Source organism: Carcharodon carcharias, chromosome 5 (assembly GCF_017639515.1).
Source record: "Carcharodon carcharias isolate sCarCar2 chromosome 5, sCarCar2.pri, whole genome shotgun sequence".
Classification (NCBI taxonomy): Eukaryota; Metazoa; Chordata; class Chondrichthyes; order Lamniformes; family Lamnidae; genus Carcharodon; species Carcharodon carcharias.
This window is the reverse complement of record NC_054471.1, coordinates 173,284,881-173,302,408: the sequence shown is the minus strand read 5'-3', so window position 1 is coordinate 173,302,408 and position 17,528 is coordinate 173,284,881. Positions and strand designations below refer to the sequence as shown.

Sequence of the window (17,528 nt, the reverse complement as noted above, 5' to 3'; positions counted from 1 at the left end):
AAAGAAGTAGATGTTTGACATTGGCTGAAAGGCTGTTACGTGGTAATATTCATATTACATTAAATGCATGCTGCCACTTGGTAGAAGCCTGATCCTTGGGCAGAGTAATTCATGGAATCACCTGGCAGTACTGAATTTTCAGACCTCTGATGCTTATGATTGGTATGCAGAACTAAATATTTGCCCAGGGGTGTTATAGAATTTCTCAAGTGGCAAAGCCAAAACTAATTATCAACTGGGCAGTTCCTTCTCGAGTCTGATGGCTAGAATAGCAGATCTCAGAGTTGCAGCAACACATCCTCCAATGTTTTTCACTTTGGGTCTTGACAACATTGGTTTGAGAGAATGCCCTGTTCTCTGTTATAATGGCAGTATAAAGGGCCCAGAATTTGTATTTGTTGACATGGCCTGGGCAATCATTCACAAAGCACTGGATTGTACAGACTAAAGAGATGACCAGACAACGTTTCAAGTATTTGAGTCCTTTTTCAGGCATCAGCAACCTACACTCCAGGAATAAAGTTCTGCTCCCAATCTGACAGTTCCCCATCTGAGACCAGGGAGCAGCTGACCAGTATTTAAGTGATCCTAAGATTGGCCAAAGGAGCACATATCCATGGCAGGTGGATGTTCCTCCTCATGAGGGGTGCATGCAAATAGAGTGGCAGCATAAAATCCAAGCTATTATTTTAATCAAGCCTTCTGATAGTACCACGCATGTGTCACCACATGAAATGCATAATTTTAACACGTTGTGGTAGTTTGTTGGAACTCCTAATTATGCAAACACAACATGCTTTATAACCCACTCAATAGCTCAATTTTGCATCACTTATAGCTCAGCATTCAATTAGGTTAGAATGCTTTAAAGGCTAGTTTATAAATTTACAAATAGCATTAATGTAAAAATCACAGCAGTTTAGCTGCCCTCATATTGGTCGCCCTTTGTCCAACTATGCAGGTCTTTTGTTTTTATCAATTATTATGAACAAGGATGAGGGAGAACTGAAACTCCTGTTCCCTTCCCTTACTGTCCATAATCAGTGTGTTTCTGAAAAGGAAGAGGTGAGTGTTTCTTAACCCCTGAGCATATGGTCGATTTGAATTACCAGTAGCATACTTTTTGTGCCTTTAAATAAAGAGGATTATTTATAATCACACATTCACCCCACAAATCTAACACTATGTCACTCATCCTCACACTAGAGAAAAAATACAGTTAAAAAGGATAGCGCTTTTACAAGGTACAAACAAAGGATTAGTTCGTTAGTCACATGATGGTCTCATCTCAGTGCTAGCCTGCTGGAGAAAGGCTCCTTTACTACTCTTGAAGTGTAGCTAGCTGAACTCAATAACCCAAGTCATATCAGAGTCATTCCCTTAAAGAAGTGGACTTTCAGCAGGTCACAAAGTTAGTTGCGAGTAGTCTTATTACTAGGAGGTTGGTTTTCTATACTGATGAACATGAAAAGGAACAAGCTTGGAGACCGTACGATGGTGCAGTCTCCAGTTTTAATACACAGATGTTGCTGCCTTTGCTTCTGTTTCTTGCTGTGTTGCTTGCAGACTGACTGGTTTCTCCCTGATGCTTAAAGTAAGTAAGATTGGTTATCTGAAGACAGTTTTGATCAAGTGACCACATGATCAAAATACTTCTATTATCCACCCAGAATGATTTGAAATTCAATGCCACACAATGGGCGGGGGGTGAATTCCACAAATGCTTTTGTCTTGGTATATCCATTCAAGGGAGAAACTCCGCTCATGCTCACTGAATTAGGAATTTTCTGGAGACTTGAGGTAGTTCTAAGTCTATGCAGAAATTGCAAAAGTCACCTGACCATCGGCAGCCATATCAGCAGTCCCTTAATGTCCATTATTAAAAGAAAAGGCAGTTCTGGAAAATTCTATAGTTAATACAGTCCATGTTTAAATTTATGAATACGACATGCCTTTACTGGGCTAGAAACAACAGAAATAAGGATGGAAAATAGCTCAGATATATTATACAAAAATATATTTAACAAATAGAAAGACTACATAAAATACACAAGCTAGTTACCAAGGGTTTACTTATAATAACTTATTTGCTTGTTTACCCCTTGTTAAATACATTTAGTTTATAGTTTTAAAATTAAAATCAAGTTTGAATGTATCATACTAAAAATTCAAAGATGAAGCAAATCCAGGGAGGACTTAAGATAATTGCAGTGCTAAAAAAGATTAATAAACTGGGTTTTGTTATCCCAAGACATATTGCCAAAACCTTACGAAGATTTCAGGCTAGGATTTTCGTTCTCAAAGAAGTTGGGACTGAGCCCTTTGATTGATCTTAGATTATAAAGTCAAAATAATTCAGAGTAAGAGCAGTAAAAATGTTTTAAAACAGACACAGAGACTCTATCACATCTCATTTCATCAATGACACAGTTCACATCTGAAAAACCATAAGGGCCAGTGGAAGTGGAATCAATGCAAATGTGAAACAGCACAGGAAACATTTTTAGAAGCACCAATAAAGTAATCTGAAATAGCATTCAGTGCCACAAAAGCAGCATTAAATCTTGGAAAAAAGTGCAGTACCCCTCTCCCCAGTGTATGCCTTAATGTGAGAGAAACCAATAAGGTTGGGGAGAGAGGGAAACAAAATTCAAAGGATATAGTACATACAGCACTATGTAACTAGACAACAGAAAGTTGTGATAGCTTGAAGTCATGTACTTTTTTTAAAGAGGGGGTAAAAGAGGAAAAAAGTCATAATGCTCATTCAGTCCCTGTGACAGCGCTTGTTCCACCTTGTCTTCAGTTATTTCCTATAATTCCCAACTAAGGAATTTACAGAGGCCAGTTTAGTTGTACACAAATATTTTAAATTTGAGACCAGTCATTCTTGGTAACACCAAATTCCGCTGAAAACCAACATCCTTTAAGTTAAAGCTTTCTCTACTTACCATCAGTGGTACAACATCCTTCTGGGGGAGGCTTCATCTGATATGGAATGAGAGGACTACTGGATTCTGATCCATCATCCTCCTCCTCCTCCTCGTTTCCTGGTCTTTTGCAAGCTGTGTTAGGTACAATGCCATCTGTATTACCAGCACAAAAACATTCAATACTATCCTAGCCCCAAAAATCTTCACCACGTAATTTAACTAAATTTTATATCCTGGTTGAATTCTTAACAACAGACCATTCGTTATGGAGTAAATTTTCCTTACATGCCATTTGTGTCAGAAGGTGCTGAGAACTGAGCTTTAATCTTAATGGACAGCAAATAATTAATGCATATGCCCAAATTCTCATGTGTGCTCCAACATGCAGATCCAGATCTGTGTCTGCAGAAGGTAAATATCATAAAGAAACATGCTAAACAGACAGGGATTGATGTTCCTCGACTCTATTTATGTTGGGAATGCCTACAGGAGTACCCAGATATGTGGAGCACTGTGGCCTGGCCCTGAATCACCACTGGTCAGAAGTAGCTTGCAATTTTTAATCTGGCCCACCCATGTAAGTTTATACTTCAATCAGCCAGAACATCTGATCACCCAGGTCAGAGGAGCAAGGCAGCTGCAGGCTGCCCCTGAGGGATTCAAATTGCCCACCCAGGACAGGAAGTAGGGGCAATGTCAGAGCTGGACAGGTGTGCTGTTCCTCTTTAGCACATGCAATTAGAGGAGGGTCAGGAAAATCAGTCTTACTATAATGGTGTTAAGCTTCAGTCAGTTCGGTTAGCTTATTTATTGAATGCAATTTTCAGGGCAACCTGTTGGTCAATGGTGCTTCACTCTAGGTTACTCAAGACAACATTATAATGAACAAGAAATGTTGATCCTTCAGTATCCCTGAGTCAAGGTCAACACAAAATCAAGTGCACTTATACAGCAATAGTCAAAAGGAATGGATTGCTCAGTAGCTAAAGCGTTGTCTGTATCTGCCAAGACAGACTAATCCAGACCAGCAATGGAAGCACTGTCCCTGCATACATTAAATTAAAGCAGACTTCCCTGGTGTGCACTAGGATCCTTGTTACTACCACTAAAAAATTAATTTATCTCAGACAGTCCACATTTGAGAAATTCAAAGTAATGAAGGGTGATCGGGAGGAAAGTGCAAACAGGTAGGAAAGGAGCAATTGGGAGGGGACTGGCAATAGCCTTCAGGACTCCTGTGGAGCTGGGAGGAGCACCCAAGCTACTCACAACTTCACATTCAGGAAAGTTTTTTAAAAATATACTTTTTGGTGGCAGCCTCCAGCTGGCCTTTTAAGGACTGCTGATTAGGTTGCATATGGATTTGGTTAATCTGAACACAATGGGCCAAGTGCCAACTGTATTCATAGCAGCACAATTTTGAAAGGCTTGCTCAAAGAGCTGTTAGACACCACCACCACCCGCCCCACCCCCACTATTTGCATATGCCAAAGACCCTTTAGGTGTAGGCCATGAATGCTTATAGTAAGGCAAAATAGCATGTAGTGCACTTCTGGCAAGGAATATGCACACACAGCACCCACCATTATTGATTGCTTGGGCACCCATTTTGCACCTGTAAAATAGGCACAGTGTTAACAAATTTCTCAGCTTTTAAGCTTTAAATGTAAAATAATGTAGAGGGGAAAAATCCAGTGATCTTTGCTACAGGCAATACAAGCGAATAATTTTAGAAGCTGTATTAGAGACTATTTCTGAAAGTCTTCTTTCCAAAGCTAACTATCAATTATGATGTTAGGTAAGGACCAATAATAACAACTGAACTGGTCAGAAAATGGAGTACTTAGCAGAAGAAAACGGCACACTTAAAAGTCTTCATTGTAGGATAACGTAAAGTTAATTTGAGCCACCAGCAACATGACCTATTCTCTGAAAAAGGGAAACCTATCAGCCTTTTCTCTTTTACAATAGAGCATGTGCTAATGGTATAGTTTTTCTTAGACTTATAGGAGTACTCGCAAATTTTAAAAAAGGAACCATGATCTTACCTTCTAAATTAGAGACCAATTGGTGCTCAGCCTCTAGATATAACTGTGAAAACACAGGCCTGGGGACCAAGTTGTTTGAACGCAGGGAAGCTTCAATAGAATTGTGCAGAACTTCTTCAAAACGTGTTGTCTTCAGTTGCCCAGCATATGAGTTTCCCATCTTTATAAAAACAGAAGCAACTAAAAACTCAGAAGCGCCTTACTAAATGAACTGAACACAGAGAGCAGGGGTAAAAGTTCTAAACGAATTTAGGCTATTCAAAGAGGCATTATCATTTTCCTTCAGCATTTTCTTAAACATGCTCAATAAAGCAGGGCTCCAAGAGCTCCCTGCTGATAAATTACAGGAAACCCTGTACTCAACAGCCCAGGGCAAAGGGACTGCAGAGTTTAGCACCCTTTTTATGGAAGTTATTGACATCTAATGTTACAGGTTAATGAGGCATGCAGAAGTAGAGTGCAGGCATTTTTAAAGCAGCAATAAACCCTGTCTACAAGACAATCTCATTGTCCTATGTAAAAGGCAACAACAACCATTCAAATATAAATATCTATGAAGCCGAAGGTACATGTTTGTTTTCTCACATGGATTAGTCTAGACTGGGACTGGAAGCTTTACATTTACTTTGTGGACTATGGCTAATTACCTACCTCACCTATTTTCTAAGACTGGTTGTTTGCTTGCAGACAATTTATGCCGAACACTGAAGGTGGCAATTGGTCTGAATTTGCAAACCTTAAAAATTGTTAAGAGCTTGATGGAACAATTGGTTTGTAGTTGCGATCCTTTAACAAAGCCAAAAAATACAACAAAATGTGGTGTAAGTGGTGATATCTAATAAGTACAGACTTTGCATAGATATATCACAAAACAGCTTTGCAGAATGATGCAATTTGAGTGTTGCCAGATGACTGTCTGCTTTCCTATTTTCCCTTGGTAACTCTTCTGTCTATTGTTCCATTAAGTCATAAGATTAAGAGCACATCATCCTTGGAAGCAACCACAGACATTCTGATCCAGGGTTATAATGTACCGCTTATGGGAGTGGAATAAAACTAGTGGATTATTACTGACAGCTTAATTCTGATCCAGGGTTATAATGTACCACTTATGGGAGTGGAATAAAACTAATGGATTATTACTGACTGTTTAATTCTGATCCAGGGTTATAATGTACCACTTATGGGAGTGGAATAAAACTAGTGGATTATTACTGACAGCTTATATTATCATCTAATTTTTTTCCCATCATTAATGTAGTCACAGACATAGAAAAATGACAAATACTTCTCAGAATTTTAAATTAAACTGGTAAATATTCCCACTCCTTTGGAGTGCAGTCCAGTAAATAATACAATTAGTGATGACAGGGGTCAGAGAGGTAAAAGGAATTCCTGTATTTCACAGGACATCTTAATTAACAACTGATACAAACAAATATCACATTGAATGAGTTTTTCCTGAGACATCTTCTTCTATCGATGTCTATGATAATGAAATTACAGTCGTAAGAGGTGAATTTGTTTCAAACAACAAACATAAACTTGCCTGGATAGAGATCACAGCACACTGGGAGACTGAATCAACTCTTTACTTCTTACAGCACCTGTCCCAGAAACACTACAGCACAAAATCTATCAAGAAGCTGGCAACAATCTGACAGGTTTTGGGCATTCCCTGTAATGGTGGCAACTTTAAAGGTTAGGGAGAAGAAATTGCAGGATGAAAATAAAAACAGTTGTGAGAGCTTTTGGTATGTTAATGCCTGAGGATTATTTCCACAAAATCAGTGACAGATGAGCATGGCACATATCATGCTTACCTTCCCTGTGGCCACCAACTAGAAGTAAATGTCTAACTTTTTTTAAATGTTTATGAAGCCGGGGGAAGGGAAATGCTCCCCTCGAATATGTAGATGAAGCCCAGAGACCAATTGCTGGTGATCCTCGAGTCTCTTGGTTCAAGTTCAACACTAAATTCTAACCCTTCAAATTATACTAATAGAATCTTAAACTCTCTCCCCTGACATTCCTAGAAAAAACATTTTAACACAACTAAATGAATTAAATAAGCTCTTTTTATTAGGTAACAAACCAATCATCATCATAATCACTCTTCTATGCAATGTGTGCTGAATATGTTCAAGTTTCAATCTGTCATAAACTTCAATTGAAGTGTTCTTAGCTCATTAGCTTTTCCTGACTTGCCCCTTCCATAACATAAACTTCAAATTATACCTTAACACTCTATGGGCTAATAATATGCGGTCGGTCAATGGCAAAGTGAAAGTGATTACTGATGACCTTGAAGAAAGCTGTGCTGAGAGATCCAGTGATCCCTGTGGTGAGATGTTTAACTTGTTTGTCAGGCAATTGATTATAGCAGGGCTTAATAGAGATTCCCAAAGTCAAGCTGCACGGATCCAGTCAAGCTGTCGACTTTGTCAATCACAATCACATTTCAAAACCAGCAAACAAGGAAACGATAAGCACAACAGCTACTTGTACTAATATAGTGCTTTAATGTAATAAAATGTCCCAAGGCACTTCATTGAAACATTATAAAAGAAAAATTTGACATTGAGCCACAGAAGGCAATAATAGGGCAGATGGCCAAAAGTTCGGTCGTAGAGGTAGGTTTTAAGGGTTGTTCTAAAAGGAGAGAGAAGTAGAAAGATGGAAAGGTTTAGGGAGGGAATTCTAGTGCTTAGGGCCCAAGCAGCTGAAGGCATGGCCACCGATGGTGCAGCAGTTAAAATGGGGGTTCCTCAAGAGGCCAGAATGAGAGGAGCACAAATATCTCAGAGAGTTGTAGGGCTAGAGGAAGCTTCAGAGATAGAGAGGGTTGAGGCCATGGGAGGAATTTGAAAACATGAGAATTTTAAGATCGAGGCTTTGCTTCACTGGGAGCTAATGTCGGTCAGTAAGCACGCAAATGATGAGTGTAGTGTGTGTAAGGGGATAGCCAGCAAAGTTTTGGATGACCTCAAGATTAAGAGGGTAAAATGTGGGAGTGGACCCGGAGTACATTGCCACCACTAGGCTTGACTATTCCAAATGCCTGGGTGAGGGTTGCACCCATAGATAAGCTGAGGCAGGGGAGAGGTCAGATGATGTTACAGAAGTGGAAATAGGTGATCTTAATGGTAGCACAGATATGTGGTCAGAAGATTATCGCTGGAATCAAATGACACCAAGATTGCAAACTCAACCTCAGACAGTTGTCAGGGAGAGCGGCAGAGTTTGTAGTGGGGACCGAAGACAATGGCTGCAGCCTTCCCAATAATTATTTGGAGGAAAATTCTCCTCATCCAATTCTGGATGTGGATAAGAGGTCTGATTAATTTAGCAACATTGGAGGAATCAAGAGGGGTGGTGGTGAGATAGAGCTGGGTGTCATCAATGAAGAAGCACAGCATGGCTGAATAATCGACCCACTTCTTTAAACACGAGAGTAAAATAAAATTTGAGACATACAAATGGGGTTAAAGGAGAAGCTGAAACATCATGAACAAACTCTGAAGAAGTTAATTATTTTTAAAATCTAGTTGAAAAATTCTAAATGTAATCATAATGGGGAAAGCAAACAACATTCTTCTATTTTTTTCAGGGCCAGACCAGTTGTTCAGCTGGCTATTAATCAGATCACCATTAAAAACCCAGTTACACCTCATTGAACAAGGCTTAACTTTTTACGGGGTTTCTAACAGCGACATGAGAGCAGAAAAAGGGGAAGTTCTCACCCTGTTGATTTCGCTGTTTGGCAGCTCTGAGGGGCGAGGGCTCTACAATGAAACCTGTGACAGAGTAGTGGATAGCAAACCACAACTTCAGGATTTGTGCATTAATCTGCGCCTATGCAAAATCGGGACGTTGCAATCAGGTTCAGCGAGGTAATAGGGGCAAACATAGTTTGCCATCAAAAGCCCCATAAATTCCCGGCCAATTACTTTTCACAATCATTTCTACTTAACAGATCCTCTGAAAAGGGTTCCAATCAAAAGTTCTGTTTTGTATATAATCTGAAAAGGCTATGGGCGGGATTTTCCCCTCCCCAGACTAAATGCGGTGGTGGGCTGGAAAAGTGGTGTTTTCCCTGCTGGCCGCAATGGCGGGTTTTCGCACCCGATTGTCTGCTTCCGGCATCACTAAATACGTATCAACTGGAAACACATCATATCACGGGCAGGCGACCTGTGATTCACCCGACTCGCCATGACCTCAGCGGATCATCACTCCAGGCGCCATATTTAAACCGCACCCGTACACAGGTTTCTCAATGTCTGCAGCCCAGGGCTGCTCTAGACGAGAGATGGTCCCCAAAGCAAAGAAGTCTGCAGCGCCCAAATTTAGTAATGCTTCGCTGGGTCACCTTCTAGATGCCATCAAGGATCACCGGGAGGTGCTCTACCCCCGTGATGGTAGAAGGAGGACAGCCAACCTTACAACTGTGGCGTGGGGGGAGGTGGCCACTGCAGTGAGCACCAAGGAGGGTGCACCTGCCCCACAGAAGGAGACCCTAAGCAGGCCAGGGCCCTCCTAGTCTCAGTCCTCGAGAAGATGCCTGCCAAAGCCATCAGACAATAGGGCACAGCAGTCAGCAGGCTGCTTCCACCTCCACTGTGGATGTTGGGAGTGTCTAAGCAGGCTTAGTGAGTTCCTGCAGTGCATCTTGTAGATAGTACACACTGCTGCCACTGTGCATCTGTGATGGAGGGAGTGAATGTTTGTGGATGGGGTGTCAATCAAGCGGGCTGCTTTGTCCCAGATGGTGTCAAGCTTCATGAGTGTTGTTGGAGCTGCACTCATCCAGACAAGTGGAGAGTATTCCATCACACTCTTGACTTCTGCCTTACAGATGGTGGATAGGCTTTGGGGAGTCAGGAGATGAGTTACTTGCTGCAGGATTCCTAGCCTCTGACCTGCTCTTGTAGCCACAGTATTTATATGGCTAGTCCAGATCAGTTTCTGTTCAATGGTAACCCCCAGGATATTGATAGTGGGGGATTCAGTGATTTAAATGCCACTGAATGACAAGGGTGATGGTTAGGTTCTCTCTTGTTGGAGCTGGTCATTGCCTGGCACTTGTGTGGCGCGAATGTTACTTCCCACTTGCCAGCCCAAACCTGGATATTGTTCAGGTCTTGCTGCATTTGGAGCTGAACTCCTCCTTCTGAGGAGTCACAAATGGTGAACATTGTGAAATCGTTAGCGAACATCCCAACTTCTGACCTTATGATGGAAGGAAGGCCATTGATGAAACAACTGAAGGTGGTTGGGCCGAGGACACTGCCTGAGGAACTCCTGCAGTAATGTCCTGGAGCTGAGATGACCAACCTCCAACAGCCACAACCATCTTCCTCTGTGTTAGGTATGACTCCAACCAGCGGAGAGCTTTTTCCCCTGATTTCCATTGATCTCAGTCTTGCTGGGACTTCTTGATGCCACACTCAGTCAAATACTGCCTTAATGTTAAAGGCAGTCACTCTCACCTCTGGGGTTCAGATGCATATGAAGAAGGGTAATCTTTTCTTGAATTCCACATACTCTCTGCCATCCGAGAGAGTTTGCAATCTAAGTCCATACTCAGAGGTCCTGTGTGTTCCTGCCAGCCTTGCACATTGTCAACTCTCCGAGTGTACATCTGCTAAGTGCACCGATAAGTGTGTGCACTTTCCCACCTCAATGTGCCGGTGCTCTATCCCTCGCAACACTACTTTGTCCTGGCATTCAAAGCCACAGCTTTAACCATTTTGCACTTTGGAATTGTCTGCATAGCATTCAAAAGGTTATTGTCAAAAAGGGATGCAGCGATGGCCCATTCCTGGCAGGGATGTGCTGCTGAGGCTTTATAAGGCTCTGGTCTACCACATTTAGAATATTGTGAGCAATTTTGGGCTCTGTATCTCAGGAAGGATGTGCTGGCCGTGGAGAGGGTCCAGAGGAGGTTCACGAGAATGATTCCAGGAATGAAAGGCTTAACATATGAGGAACGTTTGAGGAGTCTGGGTCTATACTCGATGGAGTTTAGAAGGATGAGGGGGGATCTGATTGAAACTTACAGAATACTGAAAGGCCTGGATAGAGTGGATGTGGGGAAGATGTTTCCATTAGTAGGAGAGACCGGGACCCGAGGGCACAGCCTCAGAGTAAAGGGAAGATCTTTTAGAACAGAGATGAGGAGAAACTTCTTTAGCCACAGAGTGGTGAATCGATGGAATTCATTGCCACAGGAGGCTGTGGAGGCCAGGTCATTGAGTGTATTTAAGACCGAGATGGACAGGTTCTTGATTGGTAAGGGGATCAAAGGTTACGGGGAGAAGGTGGGAGAATGGGGTTGAGAAACTTATCAGCCATGATTGAATGGCGGAGCAGACTCGATGGGCCGATTGGCCTAATTTCTGCTCCTATGTCTTAAGGTCTTATTCATTCTGCTTAGTCTCCCTTTTACTAGACACTCGCCGAGCTCAGTGCTGCTACATCCATATGGAGATGTGTTGTGGTCAATGGAACCATTCAGCATGGTCTCGATGCTCATATGTTAGCTTGATGGGAAGACAATGCTGGGCACAGAAACAGGCTAGGAGCTAGGATGTAATGCAGCTGATCTGTGCTCTTTATTATCAGCAAAGCAGAACCTGGTGGTTTCCATGGTGTGTCTCCATTTTTGAGGTCACAAGGGCCAGGGCTGACCATTAAGGGAAACTGTTGGTGTGGAAAAGGAGGCTCTCTCATGTCTGCCATGCAAATGTGTGAAGATGGTCAATGTGAGGTGTTCTACGTCCATTGAAAGGCTAACTGGAGCCCCACATCCCTAACTAAGAGTGGAGGGTCTCAATATAATGGGGATTAAGGTAATACTGAGTACTGAGTGCTTTTTACATGTGCTGACAGCTATTGAGCATCCTCACCTGCTTGGTCCAAGTCTTGCCTAGCAATATCACCACGTAAGTTACACAAAGTGTTTTTCCATTGCTGGAGATGTATCTCCTTGAGGTGCTTTGTCAGACCGAAGGTACACTGCCATGAATTCACTGAGGGTTTGCATTGCAACTCCTGCATTGGAGGCGGTTCAGAGGAGGTTCGCTAGATTGATTCCAGAGATGCAGGGCTTGTCTTATGAGGAGAGATTGAGCACTTTAGGCCTATACTTGCTAGAGTTTAGAAGGAAGAGAGAAGATATATTTGAGATATATAAAATGCTAAAGTGGATAGACAAAGTAGATGTGAAGTGGATGTTTCCCCTTGTGGGGCATTCTGGAGCGAGAGGCCATAGTTTGAGGCTAAGGGGTGGTAGATTTAAATCAGAGGTGAGGAGTAATTAGGAGAGCAAAAAGGGGGCATGAAAAAACAATGTCAGGTAAAGTAAAGGAAAATCCAAAGTTATTTTACAAGTACATTAAGGACAGAATTCTCCAGTCGGCGAGCGGGGGTAGGGCCTGCTCGCCGACGCTAAATGACACGCAGTGATGTCAGGCAAGTGTCCCAACATCACCGCACGTCATTTAGATTTTCAGGACAGCACGCGCACAGCCGAGTCAGCTGCGCGCTCGCTGAACTGTCAAGGGCCTATTAATGCCATTTAAATAGTGATTAAATCAATTAGCTGAGCTGCCTGTCTAACCTTAAGGTTGGCGGGCAGGCGAACAGCCCAGGCGGCCTCCGCATTTTTCATGACACCTCATCCACAGGTGGGATGAGGTTTCATGAAGTGTTTTAAAAGTCAATAAAAATTTTAAAAATAATTCTTTCACAGGTCCCAGCTCATGTGACGGTGTCACATGAGGGGACATGATTTAAAAGCTTTTATTTCCCTTTATTTAAATTTACACATGGCAAACTGATTTCCCTGAGGCACCTCCGCGAAAGAGCGCAGGGAATGATTCAGGGAACCAACCACCCCACCCCCACTGCGCAGGGAGCGCTCAGTGCTTCCAGGGGGCAAGCGTGATGCAGGGCAGGCCTTAATTGGCCCACCCACGTAAAATGATGCCGCATCCCCAATCTGACAGGCTGGTCAGATGGGCTGATCAGTGGCCAATGGAATTTAATTCGGATAAGTGTGAGGTGATGCACTTGGGCAGACAAACAAGGCACAGGAATACACAATGAATGGTAGGGCCCTGGGAAGTACGGAGGATCCGAGGAACCTTGGTGTGCACGTCCACCGGTCCCTTAAGGTAGCGGGACAGGTAAATAAGGTGGTTACGAAGGCATACGGGATAATTGCCTTTATTAGCCGAGGCATAGAATATAAGAACAGGGAGGTTATGCTGGAACTGTATAACTGTAGAGTATTACGTACAATTCTGGAATCCACATTATAGGAAGGATGTGATTGTACTAGAGAGAGCACAGAGGAGATTTACCAGGAGGTTGCCTGGGCTGGGGAGTTTTAGTTATGAAGAGAGATTGGATAGACTGGGGTTATTTTCCCTGGAGCAGAGGAGATTGAGGGGGGGGACATGATTGAGGTGTATAAAATTATGAGGGGCATAGACAGAGTACACAGGAAAGAACTTTTCCCCTTGGTGGAGGGATCAATAACCAGGGGGAATAGGTTTAAGGTAAGGGCTGGAGGTTTAGAGGGGATGCGAGGAGGAATTTGGGAATCTGGAACTCACTGCCCCCGACTCCCGCCTCCCACAACCGGTGTTAGATCCCAAAACCTCTTGAAGCCATTTATTTTTAATTATGGCCCACTCCTTCATAATTTTAAACACATCTATGAAACTACTGCATAATCTCCTTTGTTCAAGCAGACAATGACTCCATTACTATACTTAAAATCCTATGGAGTCAGAAGTAAACTTTTTTTGGGAAAAGGCAGAAGATGTCATTTAACATAGAGGTATACATGTAACTAATTTAGGATGTGATGCCAGGATACAGGTACAAGTTTGACATGTCTTTGTGAAGTCTTCACGTATGTTCCTTTTGCTCCTACAAAGCAGTCAGTTTGTGAACTGGACTTCCATCAAACAGAGTATATCATGCCCAAAAAAATGCTTTGTGAAAAATGCTGGACAAATATTTTGCTAAATTGGAATTAATAAATAAAAGGAAAGTCCTAGATTATCAAATATTCTATGGAATAGTATGGTTGCAACCCTTTTGAGACCATATGAGGGTTATCTGTGGAATACAACTGGTGCGAGATGAATAATGTAGCTTATAAAGTTAGATTAATAACCACAGTTTCCTCTCAAATACTCCTGGGAGTTGGGAATAAATTTAATTATTCTAACTTGGACGTTGTCGTCTCCTCCAGGACGTTAAATATACTGGGGAGAATCCAGGACAGTACAAATTGTACGTGGTCTATCAGAAGAAGCAGACAAACAGCTAAGATGCTTTATACTTATTCATGAGCTTTTACCATCTTAGCTTTCTACATGTTCTTTTGATGTCTTTCCATTGTCTTACCTCAATGATCTTCGATTAACCAGTTAATTCCAACCACTTTTTGGGACTGTTTTTTCTTCCCTTCTCATTTACCCATCCCTGACAAAATGTTTCAGTTTTCCAGTTTTTCTTCTTAAAAAAGGTAATGGATGAAATATTAAGTTGATTCAGCACTTTTTTGTTTCAGCTTCCTTAATATTTCGCTGCATTAATTGAAAACTGCAAAAATGAATTTGCAAATAAAAACTGGGGAAATGCTACTTTGGTGTTTGTTACTTCCTACAGGGGTTACTGGCACACACCCTCTGTGGCTTTTGCTCAGGGTTACGCTAGTATCATTATACAGCCAGCCACAGGTTTATTTGAAAACAATCCTTGGTGAATCATCCTCCAGTTTTCTTTCTCACCCTTTCTGGAAAACTCCATTTGATAAGACAACAATTTGCATTATATAGCACCTTTAACGTCCTAAAATATCCCAAAGGACTTCACAGGGGCATAATTAGGAAAAAATTGACACCAAGTATTTCCTTTTATTTATTAATTCCAACTTAGCAAAATATTTGTCTAGCATTTTTCACAAAATGTGTTTCTATGGGCATAATATACGCTGTTTGATGGAAGTCCAGTTCATAAACTTACTGATTTGTAGAAGCAAAAGGAACATACGTGAAGACTTCCTAAGATGATGTTAGGGCAGGTTAATCAGTGGTAGGTTTTAAGGGACCTCTCAAACAAGGAAAAAGTAGTGGAGACGTTTAGGGAAAGAATTCCAGACCTTGGAAGAACTGGATCTAATGGTGATTAGAGCCAAACAGTACAGCAGCCTCCACAGAGGATCTGGGGTCTATGTGAACAGAACAAACTACTGTGCACCTCCGTAACAAATCAGATCCAGCAATTCTCACTGAGCAGCAGAAAGTGCACACCAGGAAGTTTAATTTATAATAGGTAATTGAATGTCAAATTATGTGAAATCAAGAAGGGAAAAAGAAAGGTGTAATTAAGAGAGAGATAAATGAGACAAAGTTTAAAAAAAACTTCCAAAAAAAAAATCCATTCTGAAGGAATTCAACTCCACATTTATAAAAGTTAATTTTCAGTGCCAGAGAGGTTGCTCGTCAATAATTAAGACTTGCCAAACATTAAAACTCACTAACACTGAGCTAGACCAGCCCCAACTCATTCTGGCATGTTTAGTGTGTATTTATTATGTAATTACTGCAACTTCTCACTGTTCCATGCCTTTTAGTGCCAAGTCACTCAATGAGGTGCCATTATAATGAAGCTTCTAAAGAAACAGGGACACTCCAAAGACAGCAACTTCTAGATTACCACATTTAACAACACATGTGCAGTTACAGGAAGTTGTCCAATTTATGCTTTAATAACATTAAGTGCTGATAGCCTCGCCATTATCTTTGCTGCTGTAGGACTATTGCGAGGGTGAATGTAAGACAAGCAAGGCCTTCTGACATAATTTCAACTAGAATGCCTTGGGAAACTAGGAGAGTACTGATAAAAGATGCTTGTTTGTCAGTCTTTTAAAATTGCTGAACTTACTGAGACACGAAAACAAATGCTACCAAGGGAAAGAACAAAGTTAATACAGCCCATGAGAGACACTAGTGTTTCAGCTATTAAGACTAGGCCTGGAATTGAGATAAAGTAAAGCACTGTGTTCCAGAAAAATATAAATATCTTTCACTAGAAAATTGAAAATAAAGGGCTTCACAGAATGGAAAATTGCTCGAGGAAGCAAAAGACATAAGGCAACTTTCTGGGTGGATTCAAATCATGGTTTAAACAAGGCCGCAGGATATAATTGGGTTGTACTTTTAAAAGAAGCTTCATGGTGCAGGAAGGCTTGTCAATATAATAAACTAATCCCAACCCCTTGAAAAAAAAGGATATAGAAGGTTGAACACATCAGAAATCAGTACTGCAGTTGAAGAAAGAAGTTCCTGTAAATTGGTGGAAAGTGATCTCAAATAGGAGAGACCAGTGAGAGACTGATAATCGGGAGAAGAGTCTATAACACACAGCAGCCAACCGTTTGGGGTGACTATGACCTATGAAAGTGAATAGCATAATTGGGCTAGATATCAGTGAAGTGTTGATTTGCTTGGAGTAAAGTAACCAAGCAGCTGTTGTGTTTCGTTTTGTTATGTTATCTTTTCTCAATCCGTAAATCTGTATCATTTTCTGTAATCACTTTAAATTTTCCTGTAATCAGTTCAGATCTGTGCCTGTGTAAATCAGCAATCATGGGTACAAATAAACTAACACCATTTAGCATAACAACCTTTTGATAAGCCATCAATTTGTTCTCTTATAATTGATAGTTCTTTTGACCTGCAAATTAAGTAGGCTGTTTTACAAAAGGCAAGAACTCCTACACTGGAAATCTGGGCCATCATTTTTGCCATTAAAGTACTACTCTTCTTAAATGAGGCACTTTTAGCTGCAGTGCCATTTAATAGCAAGTTAGGAATCTGAATTGTCAAGCTGTCAGATACGTGATAGTTGGTTGAAAGATTCAAATGTTCTTTATTGCAGAGTCAAGAGACTGGTGAAGGAGGGAACAAGGACTGTTAATGCAGAAGGGGATTTTGTAACACTTCAGAAGAATGAGCAGGTCAAATTAAAAACACTGAAAATTCTAATCATCACTGGCATCTCTAGCTGCAAGGTGTTATACTGGCACTCTCATTTGTTCCTTTCTTGCTTGCTTTCACCCAAGTTCACCCAAGATATGGGGAGTTCCTTCTCCACATGCAAACCTTTTGAATTGTGAGATAAAAGCAAAAAGCTGTGGACGTTTCCAACCTCAGTCTTCGAACCTCGGATGGCCCGCTTTTACCTCCTACCCAAAATCCACAAACAGGACTGTCCCAGTAGACTGATTGTGTCAGCCTGTTCCTGCCCCACGGAACTCATTTCTTGACTCCATTCTCTCTCCCCTTGTCCAGTCCCTTCCCACCTACATCCGTGATTCCTCTGATACCCTACATCATATCAACAATTTCCAGTTCCCTGGCCCCAGCCGCTTCCTCTTCACCATGGACGTCCAATCCCTCTACACCTCCACCCCCACCAGGATGGTCTGAGGGCCCGCAGCTTCTTCCTCGAATAGAGGCCC

General features: G+C 41.6%; 1 protein-coding gene across 1 annotated transcript in view; it reads right to left on the bottom strand.

The window, feature by feature from the left end:
* Positions 1–17,528, bottom strand: part of greb1 (growth regulating estrogen receptor binding 1) — a 342,458-nt gene that overhangs the window by 172,981 nt on the left and 151,949 nt on the right. The window contains exons 6-7 of the mRNA XM_041187420.1: positions 4,982–5,141; positions 2,952–3,065 (exon numbers count right to left, since the gene is read on the bottom strand). Coding sequence (XP_041043354.1) covers positions 2,952–3,065; positions 4,982–5,141 — 274 coding nt within the window. The remainder of the gene's footprint in view (positions 1–2,951; positions 3,066–4,981; positions 5,142–17,528) is intronic.